The sequence below is a fragment of the Cygnus atratus genome, chromosome 6 (genome assembly GCF_013377495.2).
Source record: "Cygnus atratus isolate AKBS03 ecotype Queensland, Australia chromosome 6, CAtr_DNAZoo_HiC_assembly, whole genome shotgun sequence".
Classification (NCBI taxonomy): Eukaryota; Metazoa; Chordata; class Aves; order Anseriformes; family Anatidae; genus Cygnus; species Cygnus atratus.
This window is the reverse complement of record NC_066367.1, coordinates 6930689-6948770: the sequence shown is the minus strand read 5'-3', so window position 1 is coordinate 6948770 and position 18082 is coordinate 6930689. Positions and strand designations below refer to the sequence as shown.

The 18082-nt window shown below is 46.5% G+C and overlaps 1 protein-coding gene across 2 annotated transcripts in view; it reads right to left on the bottom strand.

Annotated features, from left to right (window-relative positions):
* The window catches only part of UNC80 (unc-80 homolog, NALCN channel complex subunit), a 130484-nt gene that overhangs the window by 8127 nt on the left and 104275 nt on the right, over positions 1 to 18082 (bottom strand). For both annotated transcript variants that reach the window (XM_035565888.2, XM_035565879.2), the window contains 9 exons: positions 17172 to 17295; positions 14728 to 14853; positions 12729 to 12852; positions 11778 to 11984; positions 10058 to 10242; positions 8990 to 9155; positions 7916 to 8095; positions 3897 to 4035; positions 1808 to 1864 (listed from right to left, as the gene is read on the bottom strand). In XM_035565888.2, coding sequence (XP_035421781.1) covers positions 1808 to 1864; positions 3897 to 4035; positions 7916 to 8095; positions 8990 to 9155; positions 10058 to 10242; positions 11778 to 11984; positions 12729 to 12852; positions 14728 to 14853; positions 17172 to 17295 — 1308 coding nt within the window. The remainder of the gene's footprint in view (positions 1 to 1807; positions 1865 to 3896; positions 4036 to 7915; positions 8096 to 8989; positions 9156 to 10057; positions 10243 to 11777; positions 11985 to 12728; positions 12853 to 14727; positions 14854 to 17171; positions 17296 to 18082) is intronic.

Below are 18082 nucleotides of genomic sequence, written 5' to 3'. Positions count from 1 at the left end.
TTAGAGGAGGAATCCAATTTGCAAATTTAACAATGTAGTTGAAATGACTTTTCTCGCTCACGGAACTGTAATCTAGCTTTTTCATATGAATTTGCAGTATTTCCCTGTCTTCATTTCTTTCTAAGGTTTTGCAGCTCTCATGCCCGCTACTTGAAAAAAAATAATAAACCTTAACAGAATTGACTCCCAAGTACATCTGTTAAGCTCTTTATCTAAGAAAAGCTCTGTACCAAAGAGCAGGGGGGAGGATACAGTGTCCTGGTCCCTAGCAAAAATTGGTCTGACAGAAATTAGTAGGAACCCACTGTACAGTTGATTGCATTTCAGGGTTCAAAATAAATTATTGCTTTTGAACTCATCTGTTGACTTGGCTGTCTCATATTCCTCAGCCTCATCACCGTTATTAGGAGTGACTCTCACTTAACAAGATCAAAACATTTCAAACTCAACAGTGATGTAACCTGATATCAGGTCACGATGGCTTTAACTCAGACCCAGACCTTCTCCTCTACTCATCCTCCTCAACTGGGGTGAGCTTTTAGCTCCACATAAGGGATGGCCCTTGGCTTCTTTGGTTGAATGGCTACTGTTCTCTTTATGCATGCTCAGATGACCATGCAATCAATTTTCCTGCATCACAAAAGCAGATAACCATATTCCTGCCTCTGCCAACAAGCTGATGTCTTTTCCTAATGCCACTCCTACAGCAGCACCATTTAGAGACCAATCTGCCAAAGCAGGAGTCATGCACACAAAGGCCACTATAAATCATGAGACGATCTCAGTGACACAACCAACGATAAACTCTCCATTTGTCAGCTGAGAGAAATTAACAAATGAACAAAGCAGCCTGTCCCCACCCCAAACGCCTCTCAGCGTATCCACATCTTCAGCTGGGGTGGTCAAGTAATGAAGCAGTGTGTTATCCTAGTGCTGCCAATGGAATGGGCCATGTTCCCCTGGAAGGAGAGAGATGCTCTTGGGACTCACGAGAGCTCTCCGACCTCGTGAGGATGGGTTGCAAGGTGTGAGCAGAGCAGCGGAATCAAAAGGATGACAGGCATGACTGAGGTGGCTGTTAAAGGTGCAGACCTCCCTTCCAAGCTCACTTCTGACCCATTTGACAGGGACGGCCCTAACAGTACTTGCACACAAACTCCCCTGTCCACAGGTAATGGTCAACAGCTTGACCTGAACTCCAGTTCTGATGGGGCAATTTTAAGTATGGATTCATGGTGTTCACCTGCAAGCTTTCTAAAGCTGCCATTTGAGAATTGGGAACACTTTGCAAAAACAATGAGAATTACTGCAAAGCATCCACAGAGAACTTTGTTCTGCAGGAGTTATCGTAATTAGTTTTATTAGTGAACGTTAAAGAAAACAGCTTGATATTGTTATTAAGTCTTTTGTGGTGACAGCATCGTGAGATGAATGGAAAAACAGATGTCTGTTTTGTGTAAGCCTCCAGACTAATGCTTATAACAGGCTACAGCTAATGCCTCATGGATAATCTTTCTCATGCCTTTCAAGCAATTGCTAAACAAGGGGAAAAACCCAGGCTAGCCAGACAGACCACTACTTCACTTGCTATTTCCCCTTCCCCTTAGCTTCCTCCAAGTTATTGGCAATCAAAGCTGAAAACTGAAGGTGGGTTGCTACACCTTTGACTTGCAGGCCTGAATATCAATGAGCCACAAGAGACAGAGATGGAGAGAGCAACAAAAGGTGAGGGGAAGAGACAGAGGAGATTGGAAACGGCTCGTTTCCCAGCACACACACTGACAGACAGGTAGTGTTAACACTGTACCTAGAGAGGCTGCCCTCAGTGGCCAGGCTCGGGGAGTCATCGAGGACATTAGGTTCACTGCAGGAGGGGCAGGGAGATTAAGAATTTAGGGAAAGAAAATGCAAAAAAGCATGCGATTGTCTCTGTTTTAAAGGGAAAAAATATCAACGGAATAAAAAGTAAAAAAGGACGGTAACATTAATTGGTCTCGCACGCTCAACAGCACATATATGAGTCAGAGGAGCTGAAAGAACATCTGATAACAGGAGCAGTTGTTAGAGGGAGTTTACACTACATGGAGATGTCTACATCTCTGCTCTGAACTGGGGAGCTAAGGACTTCAGTAGGATGTATTTCCACAGGAAATAAGGTCAGGGAACTGTTTTCAAAGCCATTTTCCTGTGGCAGTTTCATTTATTTTGGTTCTATTTACTTCCAGCTTCATAGAAAGCTTTTTTCTTCCCTCTTCCCCACGAGCCAGTTCTTCCTGAGGGAGGACTAATCTGCCTCCCAAGAGCTACAGACCACTTTCATTCTGGTACAGCTCTAAGGACAAACATCTGGAAAACAAGGTCATGTAGTGCAATGAAACTGTAAGTAAACAGCTGGTGTGGATCCTGGCAAACAAGTACACAATCACTTTGCTTTTCTACACTTCAGCCACTGAGGCAGGAGCAGCTCTCTCAACCACAGGAAAATCATGAAAGAAAGAAGGCAGTCTGCTGGGTTACCAGCAGGAAAGCAATAATAATATTACTTAGCATTAATTAGTTTACATTTGTGAGGCAGCCTGAAAGCCCAGAGACCATCCATAACTAGAAAGGGCATGATATTGTAGACTCTGATTGTGCTTGCTGAGCTTGTACTTTCCCTGCACAGATGAAAAGCGATTCTCCTGGTATATGGTGTACATCAAAAGTAGAGAGTAAAGCTCTGTTGTAATTAAACTCTTTTTTTCTCAGAAGAACCATGACTTGGGATTGCACAAAGCAAACATTGCTATCAGTCAGCTGTGACTCCTATGAAGTTTATGCATTCAAGATTGTAGTGAAAGATTGGGGAAAATGCAGTCTTGCATATTAATTTCTTAAGAAACAAAGGGACTGAATCAATTGGGTTCAAAAGTCAAATGAGTTCCTGTAAGCCCTTTTGTGAAAACTCCCAGATAAAATCTGTGTAACTCCTCTCTTGTAAATCACTTCTCCTATCTCTGCTGGTATGTACCACAGCTGTTACTTTTCCTTCATGTATCAAGGTTATTTCTTTACTTCCAAGCAAGACTGGGAGGGAACAATGTTGTTTGATTTTCCAAGGTTGGTCAAGAGATAATGCAGAATTTACAGTTTAAAGGTTCAAAGGAGTTAACAAAAATTAATCTATCCATTGTCAGATATGTTTGGATAACTATGCCACAGAAAAACAAAACAATAAACACTGTTTACTTAGAAAAAAAGTCACGTTTAACTGCAAAACTTCTCTCTACGCTCTAAAGGCGCACATTTTCCAAATTCCTATCTCTTTCTCACCACTCCATGTCGACCAGGAATAAGGCATTCAAGGGTATCTATCAACATTAATATTTCTGGGTTTAAACTGTTAAATCCCGTCTTTCAGCTGGACATTCGGTGTCCAAGATGAGCTAGTTACTGTTCTAAGAAGGATAAAGTCTGCATGGAAAAAAAAAAAAAGTAAATCAAACAAACTACCTCTGCCCTCTGTCCAGCATCTGGGGATTACTCCCTGCTCCCAACGCAGATTGTGTACAGTCCCCTGGTTCATTACAGAACCTAGAAATCACATCTGCTCTTTGTGGTATCCACTGTAGTAGCAGAGGAAAAAAACTGCTGGAGATGTCTGAAACTGTTTCAGAGGAAGATTTCTAGAAATGACAGCTCCTTCTTTTGGACCTTATGCAACACAAGTCATCCTGGAAAATCATTATTTCCAAAGCTGCACCCTTGGTCCAATGCTATTTTTAAGATGAATAAATTTATTATCACTATGCTGGTGCTGATCCTCCTATCCCACATTTCTGATTTACACATAATATACCTGCACCATTTCTGCTCTCATGAATATAATGGAAAAGGTGAAAAGCCCATGTTGTTACCTTTGGCTGGGTAACATGCCCACCTCAGCCTGAGGTGCAGACACGCTGGAGAGATGGCTGGAGAACCGCCTCCTCCCAATGGCTCCCATAAGGTATGCTTCTTGTTCACTTACCACACTGGGCATGCTCAAGGAGTCATCTAGAAAGAAAGAAAGAAAGAAAGAAAAAAAAAAGAAAACAAGAAAGGAGAGGGAACAACCATCCCAAACCCCACCTCCACATTTAAATAATAAATTTAAATTTAAATAATACATTTAAATTTAATCAAACAATAATGGGATGCCAAAGGTGTACCCAGCATTTACTTACCAAGTTCCCAAGTCTGCAAATTTGAATGCTTCCACTAGATTTTACAATCACTGTTCAGAAAGACATACGCATAAAACCCTGCAGAACGAGGAGCACCGCACACAGGAGGCAGGGATTTATGTCTGCTTTCAGCTTATATAGCTCCCAGGAAAATGTGTTTGGGGAATTTGGTTTCTACTAAGGCTTAATTTCTGTGATTAATAAATTGTTGGGTGATATATAGTGATTGCTGGCATAAAAGTTGTAGCTGGACACAGAATCACAGAATCACAGAATCGTCTAGGTTGGAAGAGACCTCCAAGATCATCTAGTCCAACCTCTGACCTAACACTAACAAGACCTCCACTAAACCATATCACTAAGGGCTACATCTAAACGTCTTTTAAAGACCTCCAGGGATGGCGACTCAACCACTTCCCTGGGCAGCCCATTCCAATGCTTAACAACGCTTTCGGTAAAGAAGTTCTTCCTAATATCCAACCTAAACCTCCCCTGGTGCAACTTTAGCCCATTCCCCCTCGTCCTGTCACCAGGCACGTGGGAGAACAGACCAACCCCCACCTTGCTACAGCCTCCTTTAAGGTAACTGTAGAGTGCGATAAGGTCACCCCTGAGCCTCCTCTTCTCCAGGCTGAACAAGCCCAGCTCCCTCAGCCGCTCCTCGTAAGACTTGTTCTCCAGACCCCTCACCAGCTTCGTTGCCCTTCTCTGGACTCGCTCGAGCACCTCCATGTCCTTCTTGTAGCGAGGGGCCCAAAACTGAACACAGTACTCGAGGTGCGGCCTCACCAGAGCCGAGTACAGGGGCACAATCACTTCCCTAGACCTGCTGGCCACACTGCTGCTTATGCAAGCCAGGATGCTGTTGGCCTTCTTGGCCACCTGAGCACACTGCTGGCTCATATTCAGCCGACTATCAACCAATACTCCCAGGTCCTTCTCGGCCAGGCAGCTTTCTAACCGCTCATCTCCCAGCCTGTAGCTCTGCTTGGGGTTGTTGCGCCCCAGGTGCAGGACCCGGCACTTGGCCTTGTTGAACTTCATACAGTTGGCCTCAGCCCATCGCTCCAGCCTATCCAGATCCTCCTGCAGAGCCTTCCTTCCCTCGAGCAGATCGACACACGCACTTAGCTTGGTGTCATCTGCAAACTTACTGAGGGTGCACTCGATCCCCTCGTCCAGGTCATCGATAAAGATATTAAAGAGGACTGGCCCCAGCACTGAGCCCTGGGGGACTCCACTAGTAACCGGCCTCCAACCGGATTTGGCTCCATTCACCACAATTCTTTGGGCCCGGCCATCCAGCCAGTTTTTAACCCAACGAAGCATACGCCAGTCCAAGCCACGAGCAGCCAGTTTCTTGAGGAGAATGTTGTGGGAAACGGTGTCAAAAGCCTTACTGAAGTCAAGGTAGATCACATCCACAGCCTTCCCCTCATCCACCAAGCGCGTCACTTGGTCATAGAAGGAGATCAGGCTCGTCAAGCAGGACCTGCCTTTCATAAACCCATGCTGACTGGGCCTGATCGCCTGGTTGTCCTGCAAGTGCCGCGTGATGACATTCAAGATAATCTGCTCCATGAGCTTCCCTGGCACTGAGGTCAAACTAACAGGCCTATAGTTCCCCGGGTCTGCCCTCCGGCCCTTCTTGTAGATGGGCGTCACATTTGCTAGCCGCCAGTCAACTGGGACCTCTCCCTGATAGCCAGGACTGCCAATAAATGATGGCAAGCGGCTTGGCCAGCTCCTCCACCAGTTCGCTCAGTACCCTCGGGTGGATCCCATCCGGCCCCATCGACTTGCGTACATCCAAGTGCTGTAGCAGGTCGCCAACCATTTCCTCGTGGATAGTGAGGGCCACATCCTGCTCCCCATCCCCTTCCACCAGCTCAGGGTACCGGGTATCCAGAGAAAAACTGGTCTTGTCGCTAAAGACTGAGGCAAAGAAGGCATTGAGCACCTCAGCCTTTTCCTCATCTTTTGTAACTAAGTTTCCCCCCGCATCCAGTAAAGGATGGAGATTCTCCTTAGTCCTCCTTTTTGTGTTGATGTATTTGTAAAAACGTTTTTTGTAAAACGTTTTTTGACACATTATGGTATGAATAAATGGCTGCTCCAGTATAGCACAGCACTGTTACAAAAGATAAAATCCATAACAAAGCAAAAGGCAAGATTGACAGCTTTTAACACCCTTTGGGACATGTGTTTTAAAACGTCACCAAAAAAATTGGATAAATTGACTCAAGCACATCATACTGCAGCTGAGCTTTGCAGACAGTTGGATTGTGATCAGGACTGCTTGAAATTTTCAGTGCTGTTTCAAATTACATGAAGTATCTGGAAAGAAATGACTCTGTTGTGGTTTTTACCACAACAACTTCTAATTATAAATAAACAAATGAAACAAAGGGGAAGTTTTGTGTAATTTTCTCTTCTCTTTTTGACCTTTTACAATTTTGATATACTGAAATACTTTACGGCAGCATTAAGCCAAGGCAGGGCTGAGGTAATACTGCCATAAGCAAATAGGAAGACAGCACTCATCATTCCACACAGTGGCTCGTAATTAATCTGAGGCTGAAAACAGCCTTGGCCACGATGTGTAACAGAGAAACATATCAGCAGCACAATGCTGGGTGGACCGTGCAATGTTTAGCAATGAACCCAGCTGAAATAATGTTGGGCTGAACCTGAAAAGTTTCAGGCTAACTGTTCTTTCCCAAAAGGCAGCTCTGCCTCAACTGCACAGGCCCTTCTTTTGAGCCACCCATTTTCACCCCTTTTACTTAATGTCTTTTGGGAATAGTCAGCAGTCCTAAAATACAAAAGCAAAATGCTTGAATTTCAAGGCGCTGAGGCAACCAACCCTTGCAGCACCAGAAGACAATACCCTGCTAAAGTAGGGGGAAACCCTGATGACATATAAGCAGTTTTCTACCCTGGCTTTCAGTGATGGACAACTCAGAAGCAGATGGACAGCTCACAAGCAGAGAGAAGGCAAAATTCCAAGAATAATATGAAACTCAGCTGAAATGACAAAGCAACATTGAGGTCATTGCAAATTAGTCCCCAAAATATTCACCATCCCATTCCTTTTAAACCGGCACCAGAAAGCCTGGCAACCCTGGAACCTGCCAGCTACCCACAAGAGATCAAGCTTTTGCTGTCAGAAGGTTTAAGGCTTAATTTCCTCTCTGTGAATCAAGTGACACAAGTGCACAGACATTCTACCCTGCAGAGCCACAGCTGGATCCCATGCAGCACAAGGTCAACATATTCCATGTCAGAGCATCTAGACAGAAGTGATGAGCAGGAAATACTCAGACCCTGCAGCAACTGGACCCTAACTACAGAGCCAGCCACCACCCCTGCCTTCTGCCAGGGTGAAGGTCAAAGAGAGGACTGATCACTAATGCCTTGTCAGCACTGTGGGGATTGCATGTCAGCCCAGGTCTCACACACTAGATGTCTGCTTAGGCCCTTCCTTTTCTCTACCCAGAGATCAGGAAGGGATGAGGAGATATGGAATGACCCAAGCTTTAAGACCATGGACTGTGTAGCTGCAACACCAGATTCATAGCCTTCTGCCCCCATGGGCTTTTTGTTCACACTGGGACAGTGACAACTGTCTTCCCCTCCTATCTGTCCTCGGGGGCATCCAGAAAACACCTTCAGTGTTGGGAGCTTTGCTTAAATCAGTAACCACGTACTTTCTTCATCTTCCTCATCTGTGCGGCTCAGCGTGTCCTGCGAGGCCTGCTGGGATGGCTCGCTGTCCTGCTCCCAGACCGTGCCAGTGCCCGTGTTGGAGCGGGACATGGTGGCCAGACTCAGGCGGTACGCGGAGGTGGAGGTGCCCACGGTGCTCACAGACGTCTTCCCTTGGTAAGCTGCGCAAGAGTGGGAAAATCAAACCCAAGTCAGTGACGGCACTGGAAATCAGCAACCAACTACACATTCCTGTCACACTGGGCACCTGACTGCTAGGAGCAGTGGGGCAGTGGCTGGGCAGAGGTGATAAAGCAGACAGATACCCCGGCTCAACCCATCCCAAATCTCTGTTGTGTCTGTTTGTTTTTTTTTTGTTTGTTTGCAGTTTGGTTTTCTCCCTCAACCTTACTGCTTCAACATTTAGGAACAAGGCAAATTATTACTGAGGAAAAAAAAGGTTGAGGCATTTTCTTTTTTTCTTTCATTTCTTAAGAACAAAGCACATAAAATCTCTTGCTGTGCATAAGCAGCGGCTGCCCTCTTGTGGCAACGAGGGTGACTGTTACAGCAGACGTCCCCTCATGGAAGGAAAGTGGTGAAAAAGCTTCAGTACACTGTGAGCCCATTGGTAACAGTACAGAAAATCAAAATAAGACCAAGAGGAGAAAGGAGGAGACAGATCTGCTGCTGAACTACAAACAGACATCCGTTTCTACACGAGCAGCTGAAGATTTACAGAGATGTAGGTAAGGGCTTGCTGTGTTGTGGGTTCTGGGTTGGGGCTGCACAGGCCAGCTGTGGCAGTGAGAGGCTGCTGCTGGGACATGGTCTTAGCAGAAAAAAATGGGCACAACAAGGTGTATTTCACAACCACTCTGCACTTCTGGTGGCTGTCCAGCAGCAAAGCTGGGCTGGACATGGAGCCAGAGGCAGGGACAAGCTGTCAGGGTGTGAGGGAATTATCCCAAGCCCCTCCTTGAGAGCGGGCAGGTTTGTCTCACAAGTTAATTCCCAGGTGAACCTGCTGGCCAAACTGGGCTGATGGCCCTCTGGCTCTCCCCTCTCCTCCTTACCAGACCCACTGTGCACTGCCTCCTTCAGGATCTTCAGCTCGTTATTGAATTCTGCGATGAGGGAGCTCTTGCAGAGAGGGCGTGGTATGAACCGTCTCTCCAGCTGGTCAGCGATGTGCTGTCGGGCAGTCAGCTCCTCATGGTTCTCAGCCGGCTGGGCCAGCAGCTGAGAAAGGCATTAACAACATTGGGACACGTTAGCATGGCGAGTAAGTGATGCCCAGGGAGCTGGGACTGGTCTTCAGATCAGCACGAGCCTGTAGCCAGCAGACTGTCCTCTTTGTAGGCATGGTTTTGACTGCAGCTATGAGAAGTTTCTGCCTGTCTTTCAGGGACAGCCTTATATTTGACTGAGCAGACACAGAATCTCACTGGTACATGAAGATCAGGGCTTCCTTATGCTAAACTCTACTGTCAGACATGAGACAGCTCCTGCCTCCAAGATGATTTAGTCTGTCCAAACGGTGAGAAGGCTAAATAAGGTGGAGTACCATGTCTCAATCTACCTGGCAAGGAGGGAAGAGCTGTGATTAGCTTAAGCCCTGGCTGCCCCAGCCCAGCAGCTGTCTGTCCATCCGCAAGAGCCCCATCAGAACCATCACCCAAGACATGTAAGGTGAAGTACTGCTCCCTGCCTATTAGTTGCATTGCCCAACTCTCTTTGGAGGAGCTTTTGGGGAAAACTTCTGCTAACCATGCCAACACCCTCCTAGGTTCAGTGCAGCCATGACAGTCTCAAGTGCTTTCAGTGTCTTTGTTGTGAAACTAAGTCCACATGCAAACCCTCTTGGTCAAGCCTAGTAGGTACCTTCCTACCCAGGGGAACTAAGTCTAGCTATACTCAGGGGCTTCTTACATCAGAGCTCCTGCATGATGGGCATACTCTTTGCTGTTGTTTGGGAAAAGCCTTCTGATTCAGTTTCAAAGGGTTCACAGGCCTACTAACAAATCACTCCCTACATAAACACCTGGTTCTTCCAGGAGCGCTGTTGCCTCTGTTTTCAGCAAGGGAATAAAGGATATCTTGCCTTCAGGGAGTGATCTAGCAGGAGCCAAAGCAACTGTTACCTTGCACTGGATGAAGGGCCGAAGGAGCACAAAGATAGGGATCCGTGTTCGCACGATAAAGTCGAGGAAATCCCACAGGGCCAGTCCTCCCACCTTCCGCAGTGCCATCTCTTTGACTTGCAGGCTCAGCCAGTACCACTGGCTGTCCAGTTGGCGTTCAAAGCAAACAAGGATCACCTTCAGGGCTACATGGGAACACACACCAGCAAAGGACAGTCAGAGATGTTATTAGTGTCCCTTACAAGCACTGAGGGAGGAATGGGGGGGGCACAGGGGGCACAAACCTAGGTATGCATGCATGCACGTGCACATGCACACCCACACACCTCAGAGTCACAAGTGTCTTTTCTATCAGTCTGCAAACAGCGCAGGGAAGGAGGGGAACCTTGTCCTAATAAAGGGCCTTAGGATCAGGACTGAGAGTCCCTCCTCCAGTTTTACCTATGAGAAATGTTCCTAGTTCACACCCAAGTTCCTCTGTATTTTTTTGCTCTTCCCCTCTCCCTCCCTGCAGAGTTCTAACATAATTTGATTGTCTACCTGGAATTCAGGTATTGGTATCAATTTTGGTATTTCAAAAGTAGCTCAGGATGGGAATGCAGCCCTGTCTGATCAGACAACCTCAAAAACCTCTATTAAGCACAGCCACAGAAAGGGCCGCCCTGTGAGCACAATCACCTCCAGGTTACTTTCAGGGTAAGGAAAAGGACCTTTCTAGCGGTGCAGCTGCTTGAGCCCCAGTCAAACTGTAATCTGAACAACAACAAAAACAGTCCAAAGGCCTTAATTCACAAGAGCACTGCATTACAAATGGGGACGAACAGAGATGAGGTTCAAAACAATGCTCTACATTAAAGTGGGCTGTGACCAACAGCTCACAGGAGAGACAAGGAATCTACCCTGTGGAACAAAGGAAGCCTGGAAATTGCTGGGGGAATGGTTGACTACTCCACTCCATCTTTCTTGATGGGATGGCCAGGACATCTCAGCCATCACACATCTGTATACAGGTTTGTTGGAGCAGGGAGCTAAATCAGTGGTGAATTGCCAGTTTTTCATCAGTAGTACCCCATACCTCAGATAGGGGTTAACAAATACCTGAATGTAAGTCTTTGGGTAAGTGCCCTCACAAAATCAGACACAGAGAAGCTGTGTGGAGGGCCCCCCAATATAGCTCTGATAACCTGTACTGCTGCTGGATCTCTGATTTCACTGTTTTCTCTTTCCTTTCACCTGCGGGTCACATGTGAGAAAATACAGTACTACCTTGCAGCAGCATACAGTGAGCAGGGGGAATAATAGTCAGGAAAGACCACGTGTGCATAGGGCCAGCAGGCAGGCAGACTGCCTCACATTTCACCTGCATTACAGAGCTAACCATGGGCCAGTGAAACTGTGACATTAGGGGCTGGTAGGCAGAGGACCAGCCTTTTTTTGGCTTCACTGCTATATACTGGCAGTATGAAAACTGACGGACTTCTACCTGTGCTGCAACCTCCTCCAGGTGCAGTGCAGACACCGCTCACAGTGCAATACTTCCCAGAACTACTCCTGGCTTCATGCTCTGGCCTGTCCCCCTGGTTCAGGACAAGACCTAAAGCAGCTCTAAAGAGCTCAATTAGCTCCTGCCTGAGATGGTTTTCTTTGGTGCTATCTACAGTCTTGAACGCTCCATTTTATCTCTGTCTCTTCCCAGAGGTGAGCAGAAGCCATCACTCACCCAGGTAGGCAGCCTGGCTGGTGGACTCTGCGAGCCCTTCCCGCCGCAGGTCCTTCCCCGCATCCCCCGGCGTGGAGCAATGGGCAGGGGAACTCTCCAGCATAAAATTCTTGCTGCGGGAAGTGCTGATGATGCGAGGTGGCAGGAGGATATTGATAACAGTCTGGAGCAGCAGCAGGACCTCAGGCTGCTCCAGCCAGGGGCTGTCTGAGATGCATTGGGAGGGGAGAGAGAGAGAGAGATCAGGCTACATCCCATCAAAGACAACCAAAAGATCCAGACCCTGTTCCATTCCAAAATGTGGGGCAATCTCAAATGTCCCCCAAGCCAAAACTCCGTCCCCCACACCTTGTTATGCTGCTTCTCCTCCTGCAAGCAAAGGCAAAGTTTATTTTAACACCAACACAGACAGACACAAACACAGAGCTACACAGCACAGCAGAATGTCCCGTTCAGTGGTCTCATGATCTCATTTCCTTTTTTTTTTACCTCCCCCTCTCCCTTCTTCTTTGCTTTTGTTTAGGAATTTACCAATGATCACACTCTATAGAAGACAGCAAGGAGCAGGACTTGTGCCAGACAAGTGGCATGGATTGGGCAGACAGCAAACCACAAGGGCACACAATTTTTGTGACCTCTGCTCCCCTCTGTAGCTTCTGCTACAACACATTTGTCTTGCCCTGCACTCCAGTTTCAAAAGAAGAAGCATGTCTATGAAAGACCTAACTCAAGAACCATGGCCCAGCTGAAACAAAGAGGAGAAACAACAACTTCTCCCAGTGGGATTCTTTTCAGTCTCAGACCCAAAGGGCACTTAGCTGACACACTGTAAGTGACAGGAAACCAAATTAAAAAAAAATAACAAAAAAAGATCAACAGAGAGCAGGGAAAGTGCAAACATCAGTTGTCAGAAAAGGGGGAGAAAATTTCTTTTTGTTAAATTAGTCAGACCTTTGCTTCCAGATCCTACTGTGAGCACAAATGGAATCAGTAGGTTTAAAAGCATTCCTTCCCTTCTTTCCTGATTGGTGAATGGGGAGACGACATGGCTTAGGGGGAAATCTTCTTTCAAAGCCTGTGCAGTAATAATAAGAAAGGATTAAACAATTTCGTCAGCAGATCACGCACACAAGTTACTGCAGGGAATGACGATCCCCCACGCACCCTGTTTACACAGTACAACACAGGCATTGACGACCTGATTGAATTAGAAGCCCTGAGACCACTTAGGAGTAAAAGGATTTCACAGAGTAACATAGGTATGACCTGCTTTTGTCATAACCAAGAGGTAAGAAGCCCAGATTCCTTACTCATAGGCATCATTAACAATATCAGATGCATCCCACAGGAGTTGGCTGAGTGTTAGTCCCAAACTCTGTACTGCTGTGAATGGGAACAGGATTTGACCCAGACTACAGGGAATAAAAAAAAATGAACAGAGACAATAGAACAAATGACATAACCTATAAATTCTGCTTGCTGAACATGAAGGTTATTCTTGAACACATTTTTTGTTCTGCCTCACTTTGTGCTGCTCTGTCATCTTCCCTAACATAAACACTGAACCCCTGAAAAACAAACAAAATGCACATTTACTTCTTGACTCACTGAAGCCTAAATTGAAAGGTCTTTCGTCTTCTTTAGAGGAGGTAACACAAATGACTATCAGTAAAACCTCTGCTCATCTGCAATTTCCCAGTTGCTACAGACTTAGCTGTGAAATGCAACGGAACCTTGTAACCCCTTGAGCTTGTACACCTGGGCTGAGAAATTCCAGAAAATGATTTCTTGTGGGGTGTGAAGTACTTCTATTTTATATCCTGCTGGAAGTGTTAGGAATATGGCTTCTCATGTGTTTTTCTGACATGTTTGTTTTTTGTTCCATTTAAAACCCATGAAAAGAAGGAGTGAACACAGAGGAGAGGATACTATAAGTGAAAACTCCCAATATGGTTTAAAAATGATTATTTTGGTACCTAGTTTAAAAAAAAAAAAAAAAAAAAGAAAAGATTTCAGAGAAGGTGAGGGTGGCCCTTTTTAGCTTGTGATTAAAGAAATATTACCTCAGAGCTGGAAGAAATCTGTGCCCTTTATGTGCGAGTCAGTATCAAAAAGTCCTTTTGTGCCTCATGCTCTGAAGAAAAACAGTGTGTCTCGGTCCCTCTAACCCTTACTTCCCAAGCAGCCCCACCGCTCAAAACTACCTGCTGAAGTATCTAACTGGATGTGCCAATACATACTTAAAAATGCAAGTTGGAGCTAAATTAGGAAATTTGTCTCTTCATTCTGTTGCTGCCAATGTCTCCATTTTGTCTGATTTCATGCCAATGGGGAGGGAAAGGAATATGGAGGCAGAAAGACTCTGTAATAGTTGTGGCACTGCTATGAGAAATGAAAAGTGATGAATTTCCAAAAGTACGGGATGGGTTTGTTATTCTGGACAAAGATGCTCTTGAGTAAGCAGCTGAAAAGCCAAGTTGCCCTGCCTCTTTGAGCTAGCACACTGTACAACCAGCTCAGGTAAGAGCAGAAAAGCACAAACTCCACTCTCAGTTACGCACATGCACCCAATGAGGAAGAAGGTCGAGCTGCATGGACGTGACCCAGGCCAGGGCACATCTCCCCATGGCAGGAAACTTCTGCTAGCTCCTTAGGTACTGCAGAGAATCCTAATATGCTTGTCAGAGCCTTAAACAGCATCAATCAGCCGAACTCCCTGGACATGAATTGGCAGTGTTAAGCTGATGGATGCTTGTTGTAGACAGGTGAATTCTGAGCTCAGTTCAAGCTGTCAAAAAGATGGCAGAATTTACATGTTGCTTCTCTTTGATTTTTGGTGTATGTTCCACAGTTTTTGCCCAGCTTTTGCAGAAAGAAAACAGAGCACCGATGAGTTGGTGTCTCAACCAGAAGCTAAAACTTGCCTGGCCACAGGCCAGGGCAGACACACCTGTATCTGCAATGCTACAAGCCGGACAACAGCTGTGCTGAAGGGCAGAGGTGGCGAGAGATAAGGGCTGAGATGAAGAAGGGGTAATCCGTCAGCCACACTGGAGGGTCCTACCACTCCCATCACCTGCAATACAAACAGAGCACATCACCACAACTGACTGCTTACAGTTTCATCCATGCCATATCCTCCAACATCAATGAAATGGAGGGGCCTTTCATTCGAGCACTGGGTTGGGGTGGCTCTAGGAGAACCAGCCCCCGCCCAGTGGTCTTTGTGGGAGCTGGGGCCAGTGAGGAGGAGTTCTAGCAGGGAAGGTGAGGGGAGAAGAGGGAACCAGCAAGGGTGGGAGGAGTGCACAGGTAATCTGGTACATTTAGAAATGTACCCTGTACCAGCCCTAAATGACCAGCACTGGACCGGTGGAACAGTTAGAGTTGGAGGATACGTCATGTAACGACTGTAACAAATAAAATATGTCATCAAAGCAAAAAGTCTGCATTGAAACTGGACATCTTTTCCCTTCTCTTGCTTATCTACTGGAAGAATAATGTCCTAAGTCTGACCCTAGCCGGGTTTTGTACAATGTTCAGATTCCTCTCAAACACACTCTGTTCTTACAGATTCTAAGCATGGTTCATCTTGCCTGTCCCAAGATGTCTAAAATAGAGTTACCTGCCAGTGACCTGGTTGTCTGGAACCCCATGAACTATCAGCACAAGAAAACAGCACTTCTAGGGGAGGGTTATTTGAACTGTTTTGGATGTGTCCTTCAGGAGAAAATTAAATCACAGGCCTACTTCTGTGTGCTTCTCTCCATGACTACACACATCTAGATGATGGGAATAGGCAGAAGCTAACTCACAGACTGCTGAGCTTAGGGGAGATGAATGCACACTGTATTCCCAAATTCAGCTTGGGGAGAAAGACAGCAACCAGTTTTCTCCCAGAACACCAAAGGACAATTTAGAAGGGGAGAAGGTGAAGCCCTTTCTCCATTTGAGTATGGATTATCATTTAGACATTTCCCCACCTTCCTGCCTGATGTCTTTTTGGCTTCATGATGCGACTGGTCTACACATAAATATTAGCATGCAGTCAGGGGTGATCCTACAGCAGCTATAGTTCTTGGCAGCTAAAGGTGAAATTCTCTTAATGTTAAAAGTACATTTTTTCCTGGTACCTCTTCCTGGTGTTCCCAGCCAGCTGAATGCAAGCACTGTGACTGACTGCACTTCAGCACTGCAGAGCTTTCTGCCTTTTTTAGAGCACTGGCTAATTCTTAATGCAGGCCCTTTGGAGAACTTGCTGGTGTGATTCACTCCAGCTTGTCTGCCTGCCAAACTACAAGTCTATTCTCAACCTGTATTTGAGCTAACTCTGTAGCAACTTCCCTGCGTAACAACCCCAAGTACTTTTGAGGGTCCAGATTTGCAATGCCTCCAAGCAGCTATCTCTGCATGAATAAAAAAGAAGTCTCGTGGACTCTGACAGCTTGGAGCTTCCCTACCCTTGCAGCTATGAGTGATGTATGGGCTCAAAGGACAGGAGCCTGGCAAACACTGATACTGCATTAAAATTGGTGATCATTGTTTTTAAAATTCCTCAAAGCACTGGTGAACCCTAAGAGGTTTTCTGTTACTGCTAGAGAAAGTTCCACCATCTGCATTCTAAGAAGAAAATGTTATTAAACCCAATATTACTAACAATGCTAGGGCAGCCTTTCCCCCCTTTATTTGTATTTTTTCCACACAGAATGTGAGTGTGTGTGTTTGTACAAGTACCTGGAGTTACACTAATACCAAACTGAGGGTTTGTCCCCAGTGTTACAGCTGCAGAAACTGCAATCTATAACTGAATGACCAGACAGGCTCTGTCCGTATAACCTCTGTTGTGACACACTTATGAACAAAAGTTCTACTAAGAGTGGGATCTGAACATTGTACTGTGCAAACCTGTACTAGATCAAGCCAGGGACATTGCAAACAGAGGAGTGAATCCACCCATGTAAACCCTTCTAACTAGCCAACATCTGATGGCCTCTGACAGAGCCACCAGGGCCCTCCCCACTGGAGACGGTAGGTATCTCCAGTGCCACCCTCTCCCCGCCTCTACCAGGTGTGTGCAGTCTCCACCACCCCACTCTCCAACTTGCAGCCCTCAACTCTCAGCTCAGCACGGCAAAGGTGGATCTTCAAAGTGGTGCGTGGGAAGCAACGGAAATAAATCACTCGAGCACCGCTACCGGTCACTGTATCTTCCCATGCACCACTTCAAAAATGAACCTTGCTATCTCTAGTGTCACTTGCGAAGTCCCCTTGTGAGGGGTAAGGGGACAGGTAAAATGACAGGAATGAGAATGAACTGTCATCTTCAATCCAGAGAAGTCAACAAGCAGACTGAGGTTTAGCTAAGGTTCACGGGGTTGCCGCTCAGCTACTCACCAGATTGACACACACATTGATCAGAGACCTAAGGTGAGGCAGGAAGGATATGATTGGCTGCCTCTGAAGTGTCAAACAAACCCCTTCAATCAAATTGCTGGCAGGCTCCCACTCAACCTGGCGCCTGCAATACAACAGTAGGTGCCGTTAGCCGCTGGCCTCCTGCCCCCCACCAGACGCTCGCAAACACGGCGACCGACACACAGTGACACCCACAGAGGAAATGTTTCAGACAGCGATGACGTCCAAGATGAGCACGAAGTGCGCAACAGAGAAAAGGTTTGACCCACGCAGCTCAGGAAAGCACAGAGCACACTGGGTGTTGGGAGACCAAAAATGTAGCAGAGGTGTCTGCAGTAGTGACACAAAACCCCTCACAACAGGAATGGTGGATGGGCTGTGCTTCACGCCCTGACTCTTCCTTCTGACAGATGGTGGATGAAAGGGAGCCACCAGACAGCTCTCTAGGTGTGCCTGTGTGTGGGAAGCCATCTACTGGGCCATGCTCCCATCTGAGAGCGACTCCTCCATCTCTTGTGGCTTGTGGATGTTCAACAAACCTTGCCAGCTGTGTGCATCCTCCATAAACTACTGTGCAATCCTGTCTGCTCTGCCAGAGTGACTCCCTGAACTTAAGCTGGCCCAACAGTGTAAACCTCACCTTCCTCACCCCGTGTAGGAGGTTTGATTCATTCCTTACCAGCACTAAAGTCCTTCGTTCCAGGACCCCTTCCTTCTTCCCTGACACTTTGCCTTTTTCACCAAAACAGCTTTTAGGGCCTCTGACAGATGCTGAATGGAGTCCTTCCTAACCATAAGCTGACACATCACAGATAACAACAAAGTGGCTCCTGCCCTTCATCTCAGGGCCTGACTCTTCAGAGGTTGCGTATTTCCCAAGCCAACATTTA